At 52.4% G+C, this 18,321-nt stretch overlaps 1 protein-coding gene across 21 annotated transcripts in view; it reads right to left on the reverse strand.

Annotated features, from left to right (window-relative positions):
- Positions 1-16,036, reverse strand: part of ADGRE2 (adhesion G protein-coupled receptor E2) — a 47,015-nt gene extending 30,979 nt beyond the window's left edge. For 10 of the 21 annotated variants that reach the window (XM_077975826.1, XM_077975824.1, XM_077975832.1 and 7 more), the window contains exons 1-10: positions 15,903-16,036; positions 12,989-13,039; positions 12,672-12,788; positions 10,886-11,041; positions 8,956-9,087; positions 8,200-8,346; positions 7,624-7,770; positions 7,491-7,537; positions 7,290-7,367; positions 6,397-6,574 (exon numbers count right to left, since the gene is read on the reverse strand). In XM_077975826.1, the coding sequence (XP_077831952.1) occupies positions 6,397-6,574; positions 7,290-7,367; positions 7,491-7,537; positions 7,624-7,770; positions 8,200-8,346; positions 8,956-9,087; positions 10,886-11,041; positions 12,672-12,788; positions 12,989-13,039; positions 15,903-15,924 (1,075 nt within the window). In that variant the 5' untranslated portion in view covers positions 15,925-16,036. 21 annotated transcript variants of the gene reach the window in all.
- Between the last annotated feature and the right edge of the window lie 2,285 nt (positions 16,037-18,321).

The following is an 18,321-nucleotide window of genomic DNA, read 5'->3' on the forward strand; positions in this document are numbered from 1 at the left end:
ACCAAAGAAAATAAAATGGAAGTAACAAGTTTTGCTGAAGGTGTGGAGATGATAACCCATGTATGTTTCTGGTGGGGATTTAGGATGGTGCAGCTGCTTTGGAAAAACAATTTGGTGGTTCCTCCAAAAGTTGAACATAGAATTACCATATCACCCAGCAGTTCCACTCCTTAGTATATACCCCAGATAACCGAAAACAGTTATTCAACCTAAAATGTGTCCACCAATATTCATAAGAGTACTATTCACACCAGCCACCTAAACCAAAAATTAAATTAGAAGTCCTGGCTGGGCGCAGTGGCTCAAGCCTGTAATCCCAGCACTTTGGGAGGCCGAGACGGGCGGATCACGAGGTCAGGAGATCGAGACCATCCTGGCTAACACGGTGAAACCCCGTCTCTACTAAAAATACAAAAAACTAGCCGGGCGAGGTGGCGGGCGCCTGTAGTCTCAGCTACTCGGGAGGCTGAGGCAGGAGAATGGCGTGAACCCGGGAGATGGAGCTTGCAGTGAGCTGAGATTGTGCCACTGCACTCCAGCCTGGGTGACAGAACGAGACTCAGTCTCAAAAAAAAAAAAAAAAAAAAAAAAGGCCGGGCGCGGTGGCTCAAGCCTGTAATCCCAGCACTTTGGGAGGCCGAGGCGGGCGGATCACGAGGTCAGGAGATCGAGACCATCCTGGCTAACACGGTGAAACCCCGTCTCTACTAAAAATACAAAAAACTAGCCGGGCGCGGTGGCGGGCGCCTGTAGTCCCAGCTACTCGGGAGGCTGAGGCAGGAGAATGGTGTAAACCCGGGAGGCGGAGCTTGCAGTGAGCTGAGATCCGGCCACTGCACTCCAGCCTGGGTGACAGAGCAAGACTCTGTCTCAAAAAAAAAAAAAAAAAAAAAAGAACCGGCCCCCAAAAACCATCTGAATGGGCTTCCCTTTTGGCCAGGGCACTCTCAATTTAACCAGAAAGACTAGTTCAGGCTATGGTGGGAAGTGGGGGGTCTGACATGCCTCCTTATGCCCTCCTCCCTTTTGGAGTTCAGGAAAAGCCAACCAGCATTTAACATCAACATAGACCTTTAGTCTAATAAGAAACATTTACAATCTATTCTCTCTGAAGCCTGATACCTGAAGGGTTCGTCTGGATGATAGAATTTCGGCCTTCACAGCCCCTTATTGTAATCCAGACATTCTTTTCTATTGATAATAACTCCTTCAACCAACTGCCAATCAGAAAAGCTTAAATCTACCTATAATCTGGAAGCACCTACCCCACATCTCCACTTCAGATTGTCCTGCCTTTCTGGAGTGAACCAATGTGTATCTTAAACGTATTTGATTGTTGTCTCACGTCCTCCTAAAATGTGTAAAACCAAGCCAGGCACTGTGGCTCACGCCTGAAATTCCAGCACTTTGGGAGGCCGAGGCAGGTGGCTCACGAGGAAAGGAGATCGAGACAATCCTGGTTAACACGGTGAAACCCCATCTCTACTGAAAACACACAAAAAAGTTAACCAGGCATGGTGTTGGGCGCCTGTAATCCCAGCTACTTGGGAGGCTGAGGCAGGAGAATCACTTAAACCTGGGAGGTGGAGGCTGCAGTGAGCCAAGATTGCACCACTGCACTCCAGCCTGGGTGACACAGTGAGACTCTGTCTCCAAAAGAAAACAACAACAACAAGAACAACAACAACAACAACAAAAACCAAGCTGCGCCATGACCACCTCGTGATATAGAAGTTAAAAAGGAATTACTTAGGCAGAGAGTGAGGGTAACGAAGTCCTCAGTAAGGCTTTCCTTTTAATGAAAAGCAGCCCCTGTATCTTTTTTTTTTTTTTTTCCTAACAAAGAGCAGCCTGTAAAATCGAGCTGCAGACATAGGCAAGCAAGCTGGAAGCTTGCACAGGTGAATGCCGGCAGCTGTGCCAATAGGAAAAGGCCACCTGGGACTAGGCATGTTGAAAATGGCGGCTCCATCTTCCCATCTCTTTGCCAACCACGTGTACAGTAAGGAGAAGGCAAAGACTCCATTTGCATAATAAGATTAGCGTGGGGCAGCCAGCTTCTCTGCACTTTATGTAAACGTCACACCTGGTCCAACCAATCTTTGGGTCTTATGTAAATCAGACACCAACTCCTCAAGCCTGTCTATAAAATCTGGTGCACTCGGCCATGGATGGGAAGTCCCATTTGGGCATCCTTTTCTCTCACAAGAGAGGAAATTGTTCTCTTTTTCTTTCTTTTGTCTATTAAGCCTCCACTCATAAACTTACTCCTTGTGTGTGTCCATGTCCTTAATTTTCTTGGCATGAGACAATGAACCTCGGGTATTACCCTGGACAACACCACCACTTCTCTTGGGCACATGTTCTCAGGGCCTCCTGAGGGCTCTGTCATGGGCCATGGTCATTCATACATTCATATTTAGCTCACAATAAGTCTCTTCAAATATTTTACAGAGTTTTGACTCTTTTTGTCAATAGCCAAAAGCTGGAAACAACCCAAATGTCCATCAATGGATGGATTAAAAAAAAGTGAGGTATTCATACAATAGAATAGTATTCAGCCATGAAAAGGAATGGAATATCAATAAATGCTACGGCAGGCATGAACCACAAAGCCATTAAGCTAGGTGAAAGGAGCTAGACTAGATGGTCACATATCGTATGATTTCATTTATGTGAGATATCCCGATTAGGAAAATCTGTGGAAACAGAAGGCAGATTAGTGGCTGCCAGGGGTTGGAGGAAGGGAGGAATGAGGAGCGGTTGCTTACCATGTGCAGTATTCACTTTTGGGCTGATGGAAGCATTTTAGAAATAGAGGTGATGGTTGTATAAATTTGTGAATATACTAGATTCTACTGAAACACACACTTAAAAATTTTTTTCTTATTTTCATTTTTCATTTTAATTTTTTTGTTTGAGATGGAGTGGCACTCTGTCTCACGCAGGCTGGAGTACAGTGGTGCAAACTTGGCTCACTACAACCTCTGCCTCCCAGGCTTAAGCGATTCTCCTGCCTCAGCCTCTTGAGTAGCTGGGATTACAGGTGTGCGCCACCATGCCCGGCTAATTTTTGTATTTTCAGTAGAGACAGGGTTTCACTATGTTGGCCAGGCTGGATTTGAACTCCTGACCTCAGGTGATCCACCAATTTCCACCTCCCAAAGTGCTAGGATTACAGGCGTGAGTGCCTGGCATTATAGGCACGCCCGGCCTGAAACAGACACTTTAAAGTGGTGAACTTGATGTTATGTGAATTTTATCTTAATAAAATTAACGCTATATGCATTTTCATGCCTTAAAAATTATTATGCAGGCAGGGCATGGTGGCTCACGCCTGTAATCCCAGCACTTTGGGAGGCCGAGGCAAGAGGATCACCCACGAGGTCAGGAGATCAAGACCATCCTGGCTAACACGGTGAAACCCCGTCTCTACTAAGAAATACAAAAAATAGCCGGGCGAGGTGGCAGCACCTGTAGTCCCAGCTACACGGGAGGCTGAGGCAGGAGAATGGCGTGAACCCGGGAGGCGGAGCTTGCAGTGAGCTGAGATCCGGTCACTGCACTCCAGCCTGGGCGACAGAGCGAGACTCCGTCTCAAGAAAACAAAACAAAACAAAACGAAACAAAAATAAACAAACAAAAAAAGAAATCATACTTATAGATCAAATGATACTATTTTATAGTGTTCCAAATTAAATAAATTGCTCTCTTTTGAAGTGATTTCTACTTTGTTATTTTAAATCTTCATAATTATTTACTGCTGATAATTCATATTACAATGAAAATGCATGTTATTTATGCATTTATTTTTCCTCTCCTTTCCTTTTCTCTCTTCTTTTCTTCTTCTTCCTCTCCTCCTCCTGCTGTCCTCCTCCTCCTGTCCTCCTCCTCCTCTCCTCCTCCTCCTTTTCTCCTCCTCCTCTTCTCCTCCTCCTCTCCTCCTCCTTTCCTCCTCTCCTCCTTTCCTCCTCTCCTCCTCCTCTCCTCCTCCTCCTTTTCTCCTCCTCCTCCTCTCCTCCTCCTCCCCTCCTCCTCCCCTCCTCCTCCTCTCCTCCTCCTCCTCTCCTCCTCTCCTTCTTCCCTCCTCCTCCTCTTCTCCTCCTCCACTCCTCCTCCTCCTCTCCTCCTCCTCCTCCTCTCCTCCTCCTCCTCTCCTCCTCTCCTCCTCCTCCCCTCCTCCTCCTCCTCCTCTCCTCCTCCTCTCCTCCTCCTCCTCTCCTCCTCTCCTCCTCTCCTCCTCCTCCTCTCCTCCTCCTCTCCTCCTCCTCTCCTCCTCCTCCCCTCCTCCTCCCCTCCTCCTCCTCCTCCTCCTCCTCCTCCTCGTCTCCTCCTCGTCTCCTCCTCGTCTCCTCCTCTCCTCCTCCTCCCCTCCTCCTCCTCCCCTCCTCCTCCTCCCCTCCTCCTCCCCTCCTCCTCCCCCTCTCCTCCTCCCCTCCTCCTCCTCCCCTCCTCCTCCCCTCCTCCTCCTCTCCTCCTCCTCCTCTCCTCCTCCTCTCCTCCTCCTCCTCCCCTCCTCCTCCCCTCCTCCTCCTCCCCTCCTCCTCCCCTCCTCCTCCCCTCCTCCTCCTCCTCCTCCTCTCCTCCTCCTCTCCTCCTCCTCCTCTCCTCCTCTCCTCCTCCTCCCCTCCTCCTCCTCCTCTCCTCCTCTCCTCCTCCTCCTCCTCCTCTCCTCCTCCTCCTCCTCTCCTCCTCCTCCTCCTCCCTCCTCCTCCTCCTCTCCTCCTCCTCCTCCTCCTCCTCCTCCTCCTCCTCCTCCTCTCTCCTCCTCCTCCTCTCCTCCTCCTCCTCTCCTCCTCCTCCCCTCCTCCTCCCCTCCTCCTCCTCTCCTCCTCCTCCTCCTCCTCTCCTCCTCCTCTCCTCCTCCTCCTCTCCTCCTCCTCCCCTCCTCCTCCCCTCCTCCTCCTCTCCTCCTCCTCCTCCTCCTCTCCTCCTCCTCCTCTCCTCCTCCTCCTCTCCTCCTCTCCTCCTCTTCTCCTCCTCCTCCTCTCCTCCTCCTCTCCTCCTCTCCTCCTCTCCTCCTCCTCTCCTCCTCTCCTCCTCTCCTCCTCTCCTCCTCTCCTCCTCCTCCTCCTCCTCCTCCTCCTCTCCTCCTCCTCCTCCTCCTCTCCTCCTCCTCTCCTCCTCTCCTCCTCTCCTCCTCCTCTCCTCCTCTCCTCCTCTCCTCCTCTCCTCCTCCTCCTCTCCTCCTCCTCCTCTCCTCCTCCTCTCTCCTCCTCCTCCTCCTCCTCCTCCTCTCCTCCTCCTCCTCTCCTCCTCTCCTTCTTCTTCTCTTCTTCCCTCCTCCTCTCCCTCTCTCCTTCTTCCCTCCTCCTCCTCTCCTCCTCCTCTCCTCCTCCTCTTCTCCTCCTCCTCTCCTCCTCCTCTCCTCCTCCTCCTCCTCTCCTCCTCCTCTCCTCCTCCTCCTCTCCTCCTCTCCTCCTCCTCTTTCTCTCCTCCTCCTCCTTCTCTCCTCCTCCTCTTCTCCTCTCCTCCTCCTCCTCTTCTCCCATCCTACTCCTCCTCTCCTCCTCCTTTCCTCCTCCTCTCCTCCTCCTCTTCTCCTCCTCTCCTCCTCCTTTCCTTCTCCTCTCCTCCTCTTCTCCTCCTCTCCTTCTCCTCTCTGCCTTCTCTCCTCCTCCTTCCGTCCTGCTCCTCTTCTCCTCCTCCCCTCCTCCTCCTCTCCTCCTCCTTCTCCACCTGTCCTCCTCCTTCTCTGCTCCTCCTCCTCTCCTCCTTCTTTCCTCTTCCTCCTCCTCTCCTCGTCTTCCCCTCCTCCTCCCCTCCTTCTGCCCTCCTCCTCCACCCTTCCTCCTCCCCTCCTCCTCTCCTCCTCCTCCTCTCCTCCTCCTCTCCTCCTCCTCGTCTCCTCTTTCATCCTGTTCCTCCTCTCCTCCTCTTCTCCTCCTCCTTTCCTCCTCCTCCTGCCCTCCTTCTCCTTTTTCTTCTTCTAGTTCCTCCTCCTCCTCCTCTTCCTCTTCTTCCTCTTCTTCTTCTCCATTTTCCTCCTCCTCCTCCTCCTCCTTCTCCTCCTCCTTCTCCTCCTCGTCCTCCTCTTCACTGTTTTGAGAGGTGTCTTGCCCTGTAAGCCAGGCTGGAGTACGGTGATGCAAAAATAGTTCACTGCAGACTCAACCTCCTGGGCTCAAGCGATCCTTTCACCTCAGCCCCCCAACTAGCTGGGACCACAGGTGTGCCATCACATCTGTCTAATTTAAAAGATTTTTTTTTTTTGGTAGAGATTGAGTATTGCCATCTTACCCAGGCTGGCATGCATTTTTTTTCATTTTTTATTTTACTTTGTTGATGAGAGAAACACTGACAGACAGGTGTGGTCACTTGGCTCTGGTGGGACCGGGAAAGGAATGAGACAGAAAGCATGCAGAGCTGGAGTCTGGGGCAGACCCAGGGACGTACCTGTGCCTGCAGGATAACTGAAGTTCAAGAGCCCAATGGAAGGGTTCTTGCTCAGGCCTCTGAGGACATCCTCTAGGCCATCCAGCAGGTGAGTGGCCACACAGTGCTGCTGAAAGCGGGGCAGGGTCTCCAGGTCCCCGGGGGCCTCCAGCAGCTCATCCAGCCCCTTTAAGATGCTCTGGAGGGATGGGGACACACACCTAGTGAGCCATGGGCCAGAGGGGCTGCATGAACACTCTAACCGCTCAGCCCCAGGGAACAGATCCTAGAGACTGTCTATCTGGGGGATAAAGATGGCATTGGCGGCTGGGCACGGTGGCTCACACCTGTAATTCCAGCACTTTGGGAGACCAAGGCGGGTGGGTCACAAGATCAGGAGATCGAGACCATCCTGGCTAACACGATGAAACCCCGTCTCTACTAAAAACACAAAAATTAGCTGGGTGTGGTGGCACGTGCCTGTAATCCCAGCTACTCAGGAGGCTGAGGGAGGAGAATCACTTGAAGCCAGGTGGCAGAGATTGCAGTGAGCTGAGATTGGGCCACTAAACTCTGGACTGGCAACAGAGTGAAACTCTGTCTTAAAAAAAAAAAAAATGACATTGGATGGGATTCCCTAGGTGATCCTTGACCCTGGTGTGTGGCCCCTCAGAGGCCAACACTTCTCGGCAATATCAATGCCGACCTAAACCCAAAGTCCAGGGAAAGCAAAAGGAAAGACATTAAGTGCACTTGGGTGTCCAATAACTTCCACCAGCCCTGAAAGATGCCAGGAGTCAGACCAGCACCCACAGCATTGGGGCCTGTCCCCTCCCAGGCCAAAACTGCCCCAGGCCTCTGTGGGATGCAGCCACCCTCCTTCGCCTCCCGCTTACCCTGGCTCCTGCCCTTACCTGGATGGTGACCTTGGCTGAGCTTGTCTTGAAGTCTCTGCCCAGGTCCTGGACTTTGTTGAAGAATTGGGAAAGCGTCTGCAGAGACAGATGTGGGGGTCAGAGAGCCTGGACGGTGGGTGGGAAGCTTAGGACAAGGAGACAGATGCGGTGCTGTGTGGATGGAGTTCCTGCCACCTCGTCCCTGCAGGGGCCACTCACCTGGCTGTGGACTCCAGGGGGCGGGGTCCAGGTGGGGAAATGCGTATCTGCAGGGAACAAGACAAGCGGCTCATTAGGCGGGAGAGTGTCTGTGTGTGTTGGGGGTTGGGGAGCTTCTAGGGTCAGGTCGTACCTTTACAGACAGTGTCCTTTTGGTTATTCTGGATTCCGTGTTTGGGCTCCCAGCCTGGGCGGCAGCGGCAGGTGTACGAACCCACGGTGTTGAAGCAGACGGTGGAACTGTCACACTGATGCAGACCGGAGCTGCACTCGTCTACATCTGAGGACAGGAAGAAGGGGGTCAGGCCCTGTCTGAGCCCAGAGAGGGTCCTGTCTCCTCTCTGTGCCCCCAGCTCGTTCTTCCCGGCATTAGTGCCCCCCTTGGAGTGGCAGACGCTGGGTTATGGAAGCGTGGAGAGTCCTGGGCACAGCAGGTGTGCCCCGTGCAGACGTGCAGGTTACGAATATGGTGAAACGTCTTCCTCCCAGTGAGTCATCAGCTGTTGCCTGGGGTCCCCCTGAGCCTCCCCCCTCAGTACCCCAGCTCCTTCCCGGGGAGCCCTGCTCTTTTCTCATCTAGCCTCAGAAGAACGAGTGCCTGGCACAGCTGGGCGCCTCCAGCGTTCGTTCCGCTTGGTTCGTGGGGTGCCGTTGAACATGTGGTTAGATGTTTGTGGGTCTCCGAGAACGTGGGATCTGAGCTCTCGACCTTCACAGACGGTATTGTTTGGGCCATTGGGGGACCCCGGAATCGGTTGCCAGCCCGGGCGGCAGCGGCACTGATAGCTGCCTACGTTGTTGAGGCAGTGGGTGGAGCTGTGGCATGGGTTTTGTCCGGAGGTGCATTCATTCACATCTGAGGACAAAGCCAGAGGGTCAAACCCTGTCCCTGACCAGCCCAGGCCTGCCCTCCACTCACTGCACCCACTTCCCTGTCTTTTCATTGCCCCGGACTGAAGACCATTATTGCACGTGTCGCCACCTGGTGACCTTCAGCTTCACCTTCAAAGCATCTTATGATGGTCTTCCTACCAGAAGGGCACAGCAGGGACCATGGTCCCCAGTTTATAGGAGGTGAAAGCAAAAGGGAAACTGAGTCATGGGAGCCGGACTTCCATGACTAAAAACTAAAACCTCTCATCTGCTCCCTCCAGCCTCACAGCGTCATAGCGGAGGTTCCCCTTCTCAGAACTGGAAGTGACACCTTCTTCCACTCACACGTGACAGACGAGGAAGGGGTGAGGTCTGGGGGCCCACAGGGCACTCCGAGCCCCAGAGGCCCTGCTGCCTCCCTGCTGTGGCGGGACCTTCCTGGGAGGTGAATCCTTAGGCAGGGGCTTAGCAGGTCCTTGACCTTGTGGGAACCTGCGGATCTTCTCCCTCCTCCTCGGCTGCTTTGCAGGACCTGCCTCGGCTCCATCCCCAGCTCCCGTCCAGCCTCACAGCGTCTTCCCGGGGCCTCTACCTGTGCAGAGCTTCGGGTCCTCAGGTTTGAACTTGAAGCCAGGCAGACACTGGCAGGTGAAGCTGCCGAGGGTATTGACACAGGTGCCGTAGCTTTTACAGAGCCTTGGGTTCTGCTGACATTCGTCCACGTCTGCAAGAGGAAGGAGAGGGTGAAGGATGCCCGTAGCTGTGAGCAGCTTTTGGGGCTGAGGGTCCGCCACGTTTCCCGGCACGGAAGCATCTGGAAGGCACCACTGTCTCCCCTCTTTTCTTTTCTTTCTTGTTTTTTTTTTTTTTTTTTTTTTTTTTTAAGTCTTGCTCTGTCCCCCAGGTTGGAGTGCAGTTGCATGATCTCAGTTCACTGCAACCTCGCCGCCTCCCGGGTTCCCGCCATTCCCCTGCCTCAGCCTCACGAGTAGTTGGGACTACAGGCGCCCGCCACCACGCCCGGCTAATCTTTTTTTTTTTTTTTTTTTTTTTGTATTTTTTAGTAAAGACAAGGTTTCACTGTGTTAGCCAGGATCTTGATCTTCTGACCTTGTGATCTGCCTACCTTGGCTTCCCAAAGTGCTGGGATTACAGGCGTGAGCCACCGTGCCTGGCCCGGAGAGGCTTTTTTCTAATTCACAGGAAGGCTCTGTCCTTTGGTCAAGCCATGTGCATGCAACGGTCCCCTGTGCTGCTGGTTCAAGGGTCCCCTGTGAACCAGCAGCACTGTATATGGAGCCCCCCTGCTGGGCTCTCTGCAGGTGCCTGCCCTCAGAACGTACTCCTCTGCTCTGTCCTCACTTTCCTCCCACCAGGGAGGCTCTACTGCCTGCAGGGAGGACAGGAGGGACAGGGCTGGGACCAGGAGCACTGCCACTTTTCTCTTTACAGCAGGGCAGGTCTGCTGAACCCCCTTAATGTCCCCTGGGACCCTTGGCTCAGCCTCAGCCTCTTCACTTCCTGCCTTTGCTCACCTTCCCTTCCCACTCTGTGTACTCTGTATGAATCTCGCTTCTCTGCCCACCTGCTACTGGTTCCCTTCTGGCCTTGCAGATGCCTGAAACTCCCTGCCCTGCCCAACTAGCTCCCACTGGAAAGAAGGCAAAGCGGAGTGATGCATGGGGGCCTGGCTTCTCCTGGGCTGGAGCTGCAATGGGGGATAAGACCATGGCAAGGGATGAAGCAGGCTGTGTCGAAATAGATTCATTCTGTGTGCCAGCCAGGGGCGTGGCCGCACAGAAGCCCAGTTTGTCTGAACAACTCCTAAGAAGCATCAATTGCATAATAATTTATTTGTGTATTTTTTTAGATGGAGTCTTCCTCTGTCGCCAGGCTGGGATGCAGTGGCACGATCTCGGCTCACTGCAACCTCCGACTCCCCGGTTCAAGTGATTCTCCTGCCTCAGCCTCCTGAGTAGCCGAGATTACAGGCACCCACCACTGCGCCCGGCTAATTTTTGCATTTTTTAGTAGAGACAGGGTTTCACCATGTTGGCTAGGATGGTCTTGATCTCCTGACCCCATGATTCATCTGCCTCGGCCTCCCAAAGTGCTGGGATTATGGTGCATAATAATGTTTAAAGAACGAAGATGCTGTGTGCTGGGCTCTGTTAGAAGCACCTATTCTTTCCTTGATCCTCCCAGAAGGCATACGAGTAGGCACCATTATTATCATCCTCATTTAATAGAGGCTCTAAGAGCAGTAGTGATGTTGGTAATATTAGGTAACAGGTGGCAAAGCCAGGATTTGGGTCCAGGTAGCTGGTCCCAGAGGTTTCCCTTGGCCCGCACACCACGCTGCCTCTCTGGGCCGGCGAAACAGGTACAGGTACACCTGTCTCATCTCAGACTCCAGGAACTGAACCTACACTTGGGCACCTGCTCCCTGATGCTGCAGAAACAGCTCTGGTGACCCCAAACCTCATGGACAGTGGTGATGGAGGACGTGGGGTGGTTCTTACCTTGACACATGTTCTCGCTCTCATTCTTGAATGTTTTTGCCCCAGAAACAAGCTCATACCCCGGGTTGCACACGCAGTCGTAGCTCCCCTCTGTGTTCCTGCAGTCCGAGGATTTTCCGCAAGACACTTTTGACGGTGGCACACACTCATTGATGTCTGGAACACAACAGGACAGGGAGTCACCTCCCAAAGTTGTGAGTTCCGTCAGGGCAGAGACCCCCGTCCTGACTCCCCAACATGGGGCCTGCTGCTTAGTATCTTTTGGAAAGAATCCTAAGTTGCACTGCACAGGCTGTGCTGCAGCTGGAGCAAGCCATTCCTGAAGACCACACTTGATCTCAGTTCTCTGGCTGGCATCCTAGATTTGGACACAGTGAACAGAGCTGAGGTGGGGGATGGACAGGAAGCTCCACATCCCTCTCCTCAGACTTTTTGTAGAAATGGAAACCCCATGGTGACCGGGTGCAGTGACTCACACTTGTAATCCCAGCACTTTGGGAGGCTGAGGGCGGCAGATCACCGGAGGTCAGGAGTTCGAGATCAGCCTGCCCAACATAGTGAAACCCCATCTCTACTAAAAATACAAAAATTAGCTAGGCGTGGTGGTGCACACCTGTAATCCCAGCTACTCAGGAGGCTGAGGCAGGAGAATCGCTTGAACCTGGAAGGTGGAGGTTGCAGTGAGCCGAGATTGGGCCACTGCACTCCATCTCAAAAAAAAAAAAAAAAAGAAAAGAAAAAAGAAAAATAAGGGAGAAAAAAACCCATGGCCAGAATGTACCCCCTCCCCAGTCTTAAGGGTAAACTGAGGCACAGACTCCAGATTCCTGAGCACCCAGCTTCTCTCTCTCCAGGAAGCCATGCCTATTCACTTCTTACTTCTCCCCCTTCATATTTTTTCCTTCCTTCCTTCCTTCCTTCCTTCCTTCCTTCCTTCCTTCCTTCCTTCCTCCCTCCCTCCCTCCTTTCCTTTTCTCTTTCTTTCCCTCACTCCCTCCTTCTCTCTCTTTTTCTTTTCTTCTTTTTTTTTCTCTCTTTCTGTCTCTTTTTTTTTTGAGATGGAGTCTTGCTCTTGTCGCCCAGACTGGAGTGCAGTGGCATGATCTCGGCTCACCGCAAACTCCATCTCCCAGGTTCAAGTGATTCTCCTGCCTCAGGCTCCCGAGTAGCTGGGATTACAGGGGACCACCACCACACCAGGCTAATTTTTTGTGTTTTTAGTATAGAGATGGGGTTTCACCATATTGGCCAGGTTGGTCTGGAACTCCTGACCTCAAGTGATCCGCCCACCGTGGCCTCCCAAAATGGTGGAATTACAGGTGTGAGCCACCACACCCGGCCTCTTTCTTTGTTTCTTCCTTTTCCCTGAGACAGGATCTCATTCTGTTGCCCAGGCTAGAGTGCAATGGTGCAATCATAGCTCACTGTAGCCTCAAACCCCTGGGCTCAAACAATCCTCCTGCCTCAGTCTTCTGAGTAGCTGGGACTCCAGGTGTGTGCCACCGTGCCCAGCTATTTTGTGTATTTTTTGTAGAGGCAGGGTCTCTTCATGTTGCCCAGGCTGGTCTTGAACTCCTGGCCTCAAGTGATCCGCCTGCCTCAGCCTCCCAAAGTGCTGGGATTACAGGCGTGAGCCACCACGCCTGCCCTCTTTGTCTTTTCTCTGTCCATGATGATAGTCTGGAAGGTGATGCTGTGGCCCCTAACAACAACCTCTGTCCCCACTGGCACTGGGCAAAGCCTCATAATCTCAGATGTACCCTGCGCTGCCCTCAAGCCTCTGTACCGTCACAAATCTCCGTGGGGGAGGTGAAGATCTCAGATGAAGAGCTGAACCCTGGATTGCAGCGACAGGCGGTGGCGTTGACACACGAGGAGTTCTCAGGGCACCACCGGGCACAGTCTGCAAGAGCAGGGAGCACGGTCAGAAGGTGAGGGGCAAGGGGACACACAAAAAGGGGGCACTGAGGGAGATGGGGCAGGGCGCTGAGTTTCCGTGCATGAGGCCTCTCTTTCCCTGGGCTGAAGGGGGCTGGGCGGGGGTCCAGGGCCCTCCCCAGACTCTGGCTGTGGACTGTGCTTTCTGCTTCCCAGCAGACTCACCCCTGGAGTCCTGGGTTTCAGCTCCCAGCAGAGTCAGCCAGACACAGAATGCTGCAACAGAGAAAGGAAAGGGGGGTCAGAGGGAATCCCAAGGTGGGAAAGGAGGCGTAAGGGGGATGCATTTTGGGGGAGGAGGATGCTGACCCCTCTCAGGCTGAGATCCTGCCCGTCGTTCAAACAGAGTGGGCAGATGTCACGTCCCACTCGGATGCTCAAAGCCAAAGAGTCTGTCACCCTGTCCCCATAGGGGTGGGTTTTGTTTTGTTTTGTTTGACACAGGGTCTCACTCGGTCACCCAGCCTGGGGTGCAGTCATAGCTCACTGCAGCCTCCAATTCCTAGGCTCAAGCGATCCTCCTGCCTCAGCCTCCCGAGTACCTGGGACCACAGGTGTGCACCACCATATTTTAAATTTTCTTTCTTTCCTTTTCTTTCTTTCTTTCTTTCTTTCTTTCTTTCTTTCTTTCTTTCTTTCTTTCTTTCTTTCTTTCTTTCTTTCTTCCTTCCTTCCTTCCTTCCTTCCTTCCTTCTTTTTCTTTTTTTCCTTCCTTCCTTCCTTTATTTCTTTCTTTCTTTTCTTCCTTCCTCCCTTCCCTCCCTCCCTCCCTCCCTCCCCTCTCTCCCTTCCTTCCCCCCTCCCTCCCTCCCTCCCTTCTTTCTTTCTTTCCTTCTTTTCTTTCTTTCTTTCCTTCTTTCTTTCTTTCTTTCTTTTTCTTTCTTTCTTTCTTTCTTTCTTTCTTTCTTTCTTTCTTTCTTTCTTTCTTTCTTTCTTTCTTTCTCTCTCTCTCTCTTTCTTTCTTTCTTTCTTTTTCTTTTCTTTCTTTCTTCCTTTCTTTCCTTTCTTTCTTTCTTTCTTTCTTGACAGAGTCTTGCTCTGTCACCCAGGCTGAAGTGCAACAGTGTGATCTCAGCTAACTGCAATCTCTACCTCCTGGGTTCAAGCAATTCTCCTGCTTCAACCTCTCAAATAGCTGGGATTACAGGCACCCACCACCATGCCTGGCTAATTTTTTGTATTTTTAGTAGAGATGGGGTTTCACCACATTGGCCAGGCAGGTCTCGAACTCCTGACTTCAGGTGATCTGCTGGCTTTGGCCTCCCAAAGTGCTGGGATTACAGCTCAAAAATTTGAGCTCCCAGCTCAAAATTTTTAAAATAATTTATTTATTTTTATTATTTATTATTTTTTTGAGACGGAGTCTCCCTTTGTCACCCAGGCTGGAATGCAGTGGTACAGTCTTGGCCCACTGCAACCTCCACCTTCCGGGTTCAAGCGGTTGTACTGCCTCAGCCTCCCGAGTAGCTGGGATTACAGGCATGAGCCACCATGTCCAGCTAATTTTTGTATTTTTTAAGTAGAGATGGGGTTTCACCATGTTGGCCAGGCTGGCCTCAAACTCCTAACCTCAGGTGATCTGCCCGCCTTGACCTCTCAAAGTGCTGGGATTACAGGCGTGACCCATCACGCCTGGCCAAAAAAATTAAAAATAATTTAAAAAATTATTTTAGAGACAGAGTCTTGCTTGTTGCCCAGGCTGATCTTGAACTCTTGGCCTCAAGTGATCCTCCCGCCTCAACCTCCCGAGCTCAGCTTGGGGAGGAGCTGAGAAGTAGGGAAGGGCCATGAGCCTGGTGGGGGTCCCAGCTCCAGCTGCCACTCTTCTGACTTGGGGGTGTCTGGTGTGCCTGAGCATTTACTGCCATCTTCATTTCTTTAGGTAAAAATGAAGGCATGGTCAGGCACGGTGGCTCAGGCCTGTAATCCCAGCACTTTGGGAGGCCGAGGTGGGCAGATCACCTGAGGTCGGGAGTTTGAGACCAGCCTGTCCAATATGGTGAAACCCCGTCTCTACTAAAAATACAAAACATTAGCTGGGCATGGTGGCAGGCTCTTGTTACCCAACTACTTGGGAGAGTGAGGCAGGAGAATCGCTTGAACCCAGGAGGCAGAAGTTGCAGCAAGCTGAGATTGCCCCACTGCACTCCAGCCTGGGTGACAGAGCAAGACTCTGTCTCAGAAAAAAAAAAAAAAAAAAAAATGACAGCGCTGGATCCCCCAGGTTCTAAGATGCCCTGGACCCGCATGCTTCCTCAGAGACACAGGTGCACACACACCACAATCACAACCGCCAGCAGCCCTGGCGGCCCATCCTGAAACCCAGTGGTGATATTTCACCCCCTGAGCGCCCCTCCCACAGGAAAACGCTGTGACCGCCTGTTGGGGTGCATGTGGAGCTGCAGTGCCCAGCGTTCAAGGGGTTCCCCTTCCCAAGGCATGTCCTGGGGGACCCCCCTCAGATCATCAGCGGCTTTAGAGATGGAGACCTAGGGTTCTCCTTGCTGTTCACCAGAGAGAGAGACAGACAGACAAAGAGGCAGAGGTGGAGCGAAAACAGAGATTAGAGAGATAGACTGAAAGAGAGACAGAAGAAGAGAGAGAGAGACAGAGAGAGAGAGAGAGAAAGAGAGGGAGAAGCTGGGGGTACCTGCAGTGGGGAAGTCCTGGCCACTATTTTCCCCGCCTCCCCCCTCTCCCGCCCGGCCCATGTCTTTCTATGCGCTATATTAAGAGCAGTGGCTCTGGGGTCCCAGCACTCACTTTTTGCCCCTTTCCTTCCCCCGTGCCTCAGTTTCCCCTCTTAGGGAGCAGATGCCAAATTGGCTCCAGTAGAAAGCTTGAGGATACCTCCGGCAGAGTAGCAGGCTCCGAGCGCACCCTAGAGTGTCCTGCCGGAGTGTGGGGGTGTCCAAGCACAACCAGCCCCTCTCCCCATGTGCCGAGAGTGCCTGCTTGACCATGTGGCTTCCTCCATCGCAGGCCCCACAGCCACCAGCGGCGCCTCCCGTTTCTCAGACGCAGCCAAAGGTACCGCTGGAGCTTCCTCGCCCCTCCCAGCGGGGCCCCAAGTACTTACCGAGAAAGACGCGGCCTCCCATGGTTCGAGCTGCCGGCAGGAGCGGCAGGGGAAAGAGTGAGTGGGACAGGTCTGTCCTGTCTCCCCAGGCTGGGCAGCTCTGCGGGCTGCCCCGTCTCAGGCTGGGCGGCTGTGCGGACTGTCCCGAGGCCAGGACTTTATGAAGGAGGTGGGGACTGACAGCCGCTGGCCCAGGGCCCTCCCCGGAACTGGCGGTGCAGCTGGAAACCAGCAGGAAAGTGCAATAAAAACACAGACCCAGGGGCGCTGCAAACACACACACACACACACACACAGACACACACACACACGCACACACGCACGCACACACACAGACACACACACACACACACAGACACACACACACAGACACACACACACACACACACACAGACACACACACACACAGACACACACACACAGACACACACACACACACACACGCACACACACACAGACACACACAGACACACACACAGACACACACACAGACACACACACACACACACAGACACACACACACACAGACACACACACACACACAGACACACACACACAGACACACAGACACACACAGACACACACACACAGACACACACACAGACACACACACACACACAGACACAGACACACACACACACACACACACAGACACACACACACACACACACACACACAGACACACACAGACACACACACAGACACACACACACACACACACACACACAGACACACACACACACAGACACACACACACAGACACACACAGACACACAGACACACACACACAGACACACACACAGACACACACACACACACACAGACACACACACACAGACACACAGACACACACACACAGACACACACACAGACACACACACACAGACACACACACACACGTGCACTAGCTCAGCAAGAATGAAGTGCAACCTGCTTTAGAAAACCCTCTACTGGAGTTTCCACCACGTGGCTCTGACGAACCTTCTCTCCCCTTCCCCCTACTCCACCACAGGCCCTGGTGTGTGATGTTCCCCGCCCTGTGTCCAAGTTTTCTAATTGTTCAGTTCCCACCTATGAATGAGAACATGCGGTATTTGGTCTTCTGTTTCTGTGTTAGTTTGCGGAGAATGATGGTTTCCAGCTTTATCCATGTCCCTGCAAAGGACATGAAGTCATCCTTTTTTATGGCTGCATAGTATTCCCTGGTGTATATGTGCCACATTTTCTTAATCCAGTCTATCAGTGATGGACATTGGGGTTGGTTCCAAGTCTTTGCTATTGTGAATAGTGCCGCAATAAACATATGTGCACGTGTGTCTTTATAGTAGCATGAATTATAATCCTTTGGGTATATACTCAGTAATGGGATTGCTGGGTCAAATGGTATTTCTAGTTCTAGATCCTTGAGGAATCGCCATACCGTCTTCCACAATGGCTGAACTAATTCACACTCCCACCAACAGTGTAAAAGTGTTCCTATTTCTCCACACCTGTGATCCCAGCACTCTGGGAGACCGAGGCAGGAGGATTGCTTGAGCTCAGGAGTTTGAGACCAGCCTGGGCAACATGGCAAAACTCTGCTTCTCAAAAAAAGAAAAAAAATCATCCAGGCTGGTGGCAGATGTCTGTGGTCCCAACTACTATGACTCATGAGGCTGCGGCAGGGAGGATCACCCGAGCTGGGGAGTTTGAGCTGTGATGGTGCCACTGCAATCCAGCTTGGGTGAGATCCTGTGTCAAAAACAAAAAGACAGAAAGAAAGAAAACTGAGGCATTACAGTGTCCACACAGGAGACCAGGAAGGAAGAAGGGGCCCCCTTCCGATGCCAGGCAGGCGCCAAGAAGAGAAGCTTCACTGCACAGAGCAGACCCCCCCGGATCTTTCTGGTCTTTCTAAGTCAGTTTCCCCCTGTGGGAAACTTATATTTGAGGCCCCTGGGCACTTCGTTAATTGACAGAGAATCATGTGATAGGAGGGTTCTTTCCTTTCTGGATAAATCATATGATTAGCTTGTCTCTTGAGCTATGTAATAGTTTTTTGTGTTTTTTGTGTTTTTTTTTTTTTGAGACAGAGTCTTGCTCTGTCGCCCAGGCTGGAGTGCAGTGGCATGATCTCGGCTCACTGCAGGCTCCGCCTCCTGGGTTTACGCCATTCTCCTGCCTCAGCCTCCCAAGTAGCTGGGACTACAGGTGCCCGCCACCACGCCCGGCTAATTTTTCTGTATATTTAGTAGAGACACGGTTTCACCATGTTAGCCAGGGTGGTCTTGATCTCCTGACCTCATTATCTGCCTGCCTCGGCCTCCCAAAGTGCTGGGATTACAGGCATGAGCCACCGCACCTGGCCTACATAACAATTTTTTTAAACGCTATATATATATTTTAACAGATCTTACTCTGTCACCCAGGCTGGAGTGCA

This window comes from Macaca mulatta, chromosome 19 (genome assembly GCF_049350105.2).
Source record: "Macaca mulatta isolate MMU2019108-1 chromosome 19, T2T-MMU8v2.0, whole genome shotgun sequence".
Classification (NCBI taxonomy): domain Eukaryota; kingdom Metazoa; phylum Chordata; class Mammalia; order Primates; family Cercopithecidae; genus Macaca; species Macaca mulatta.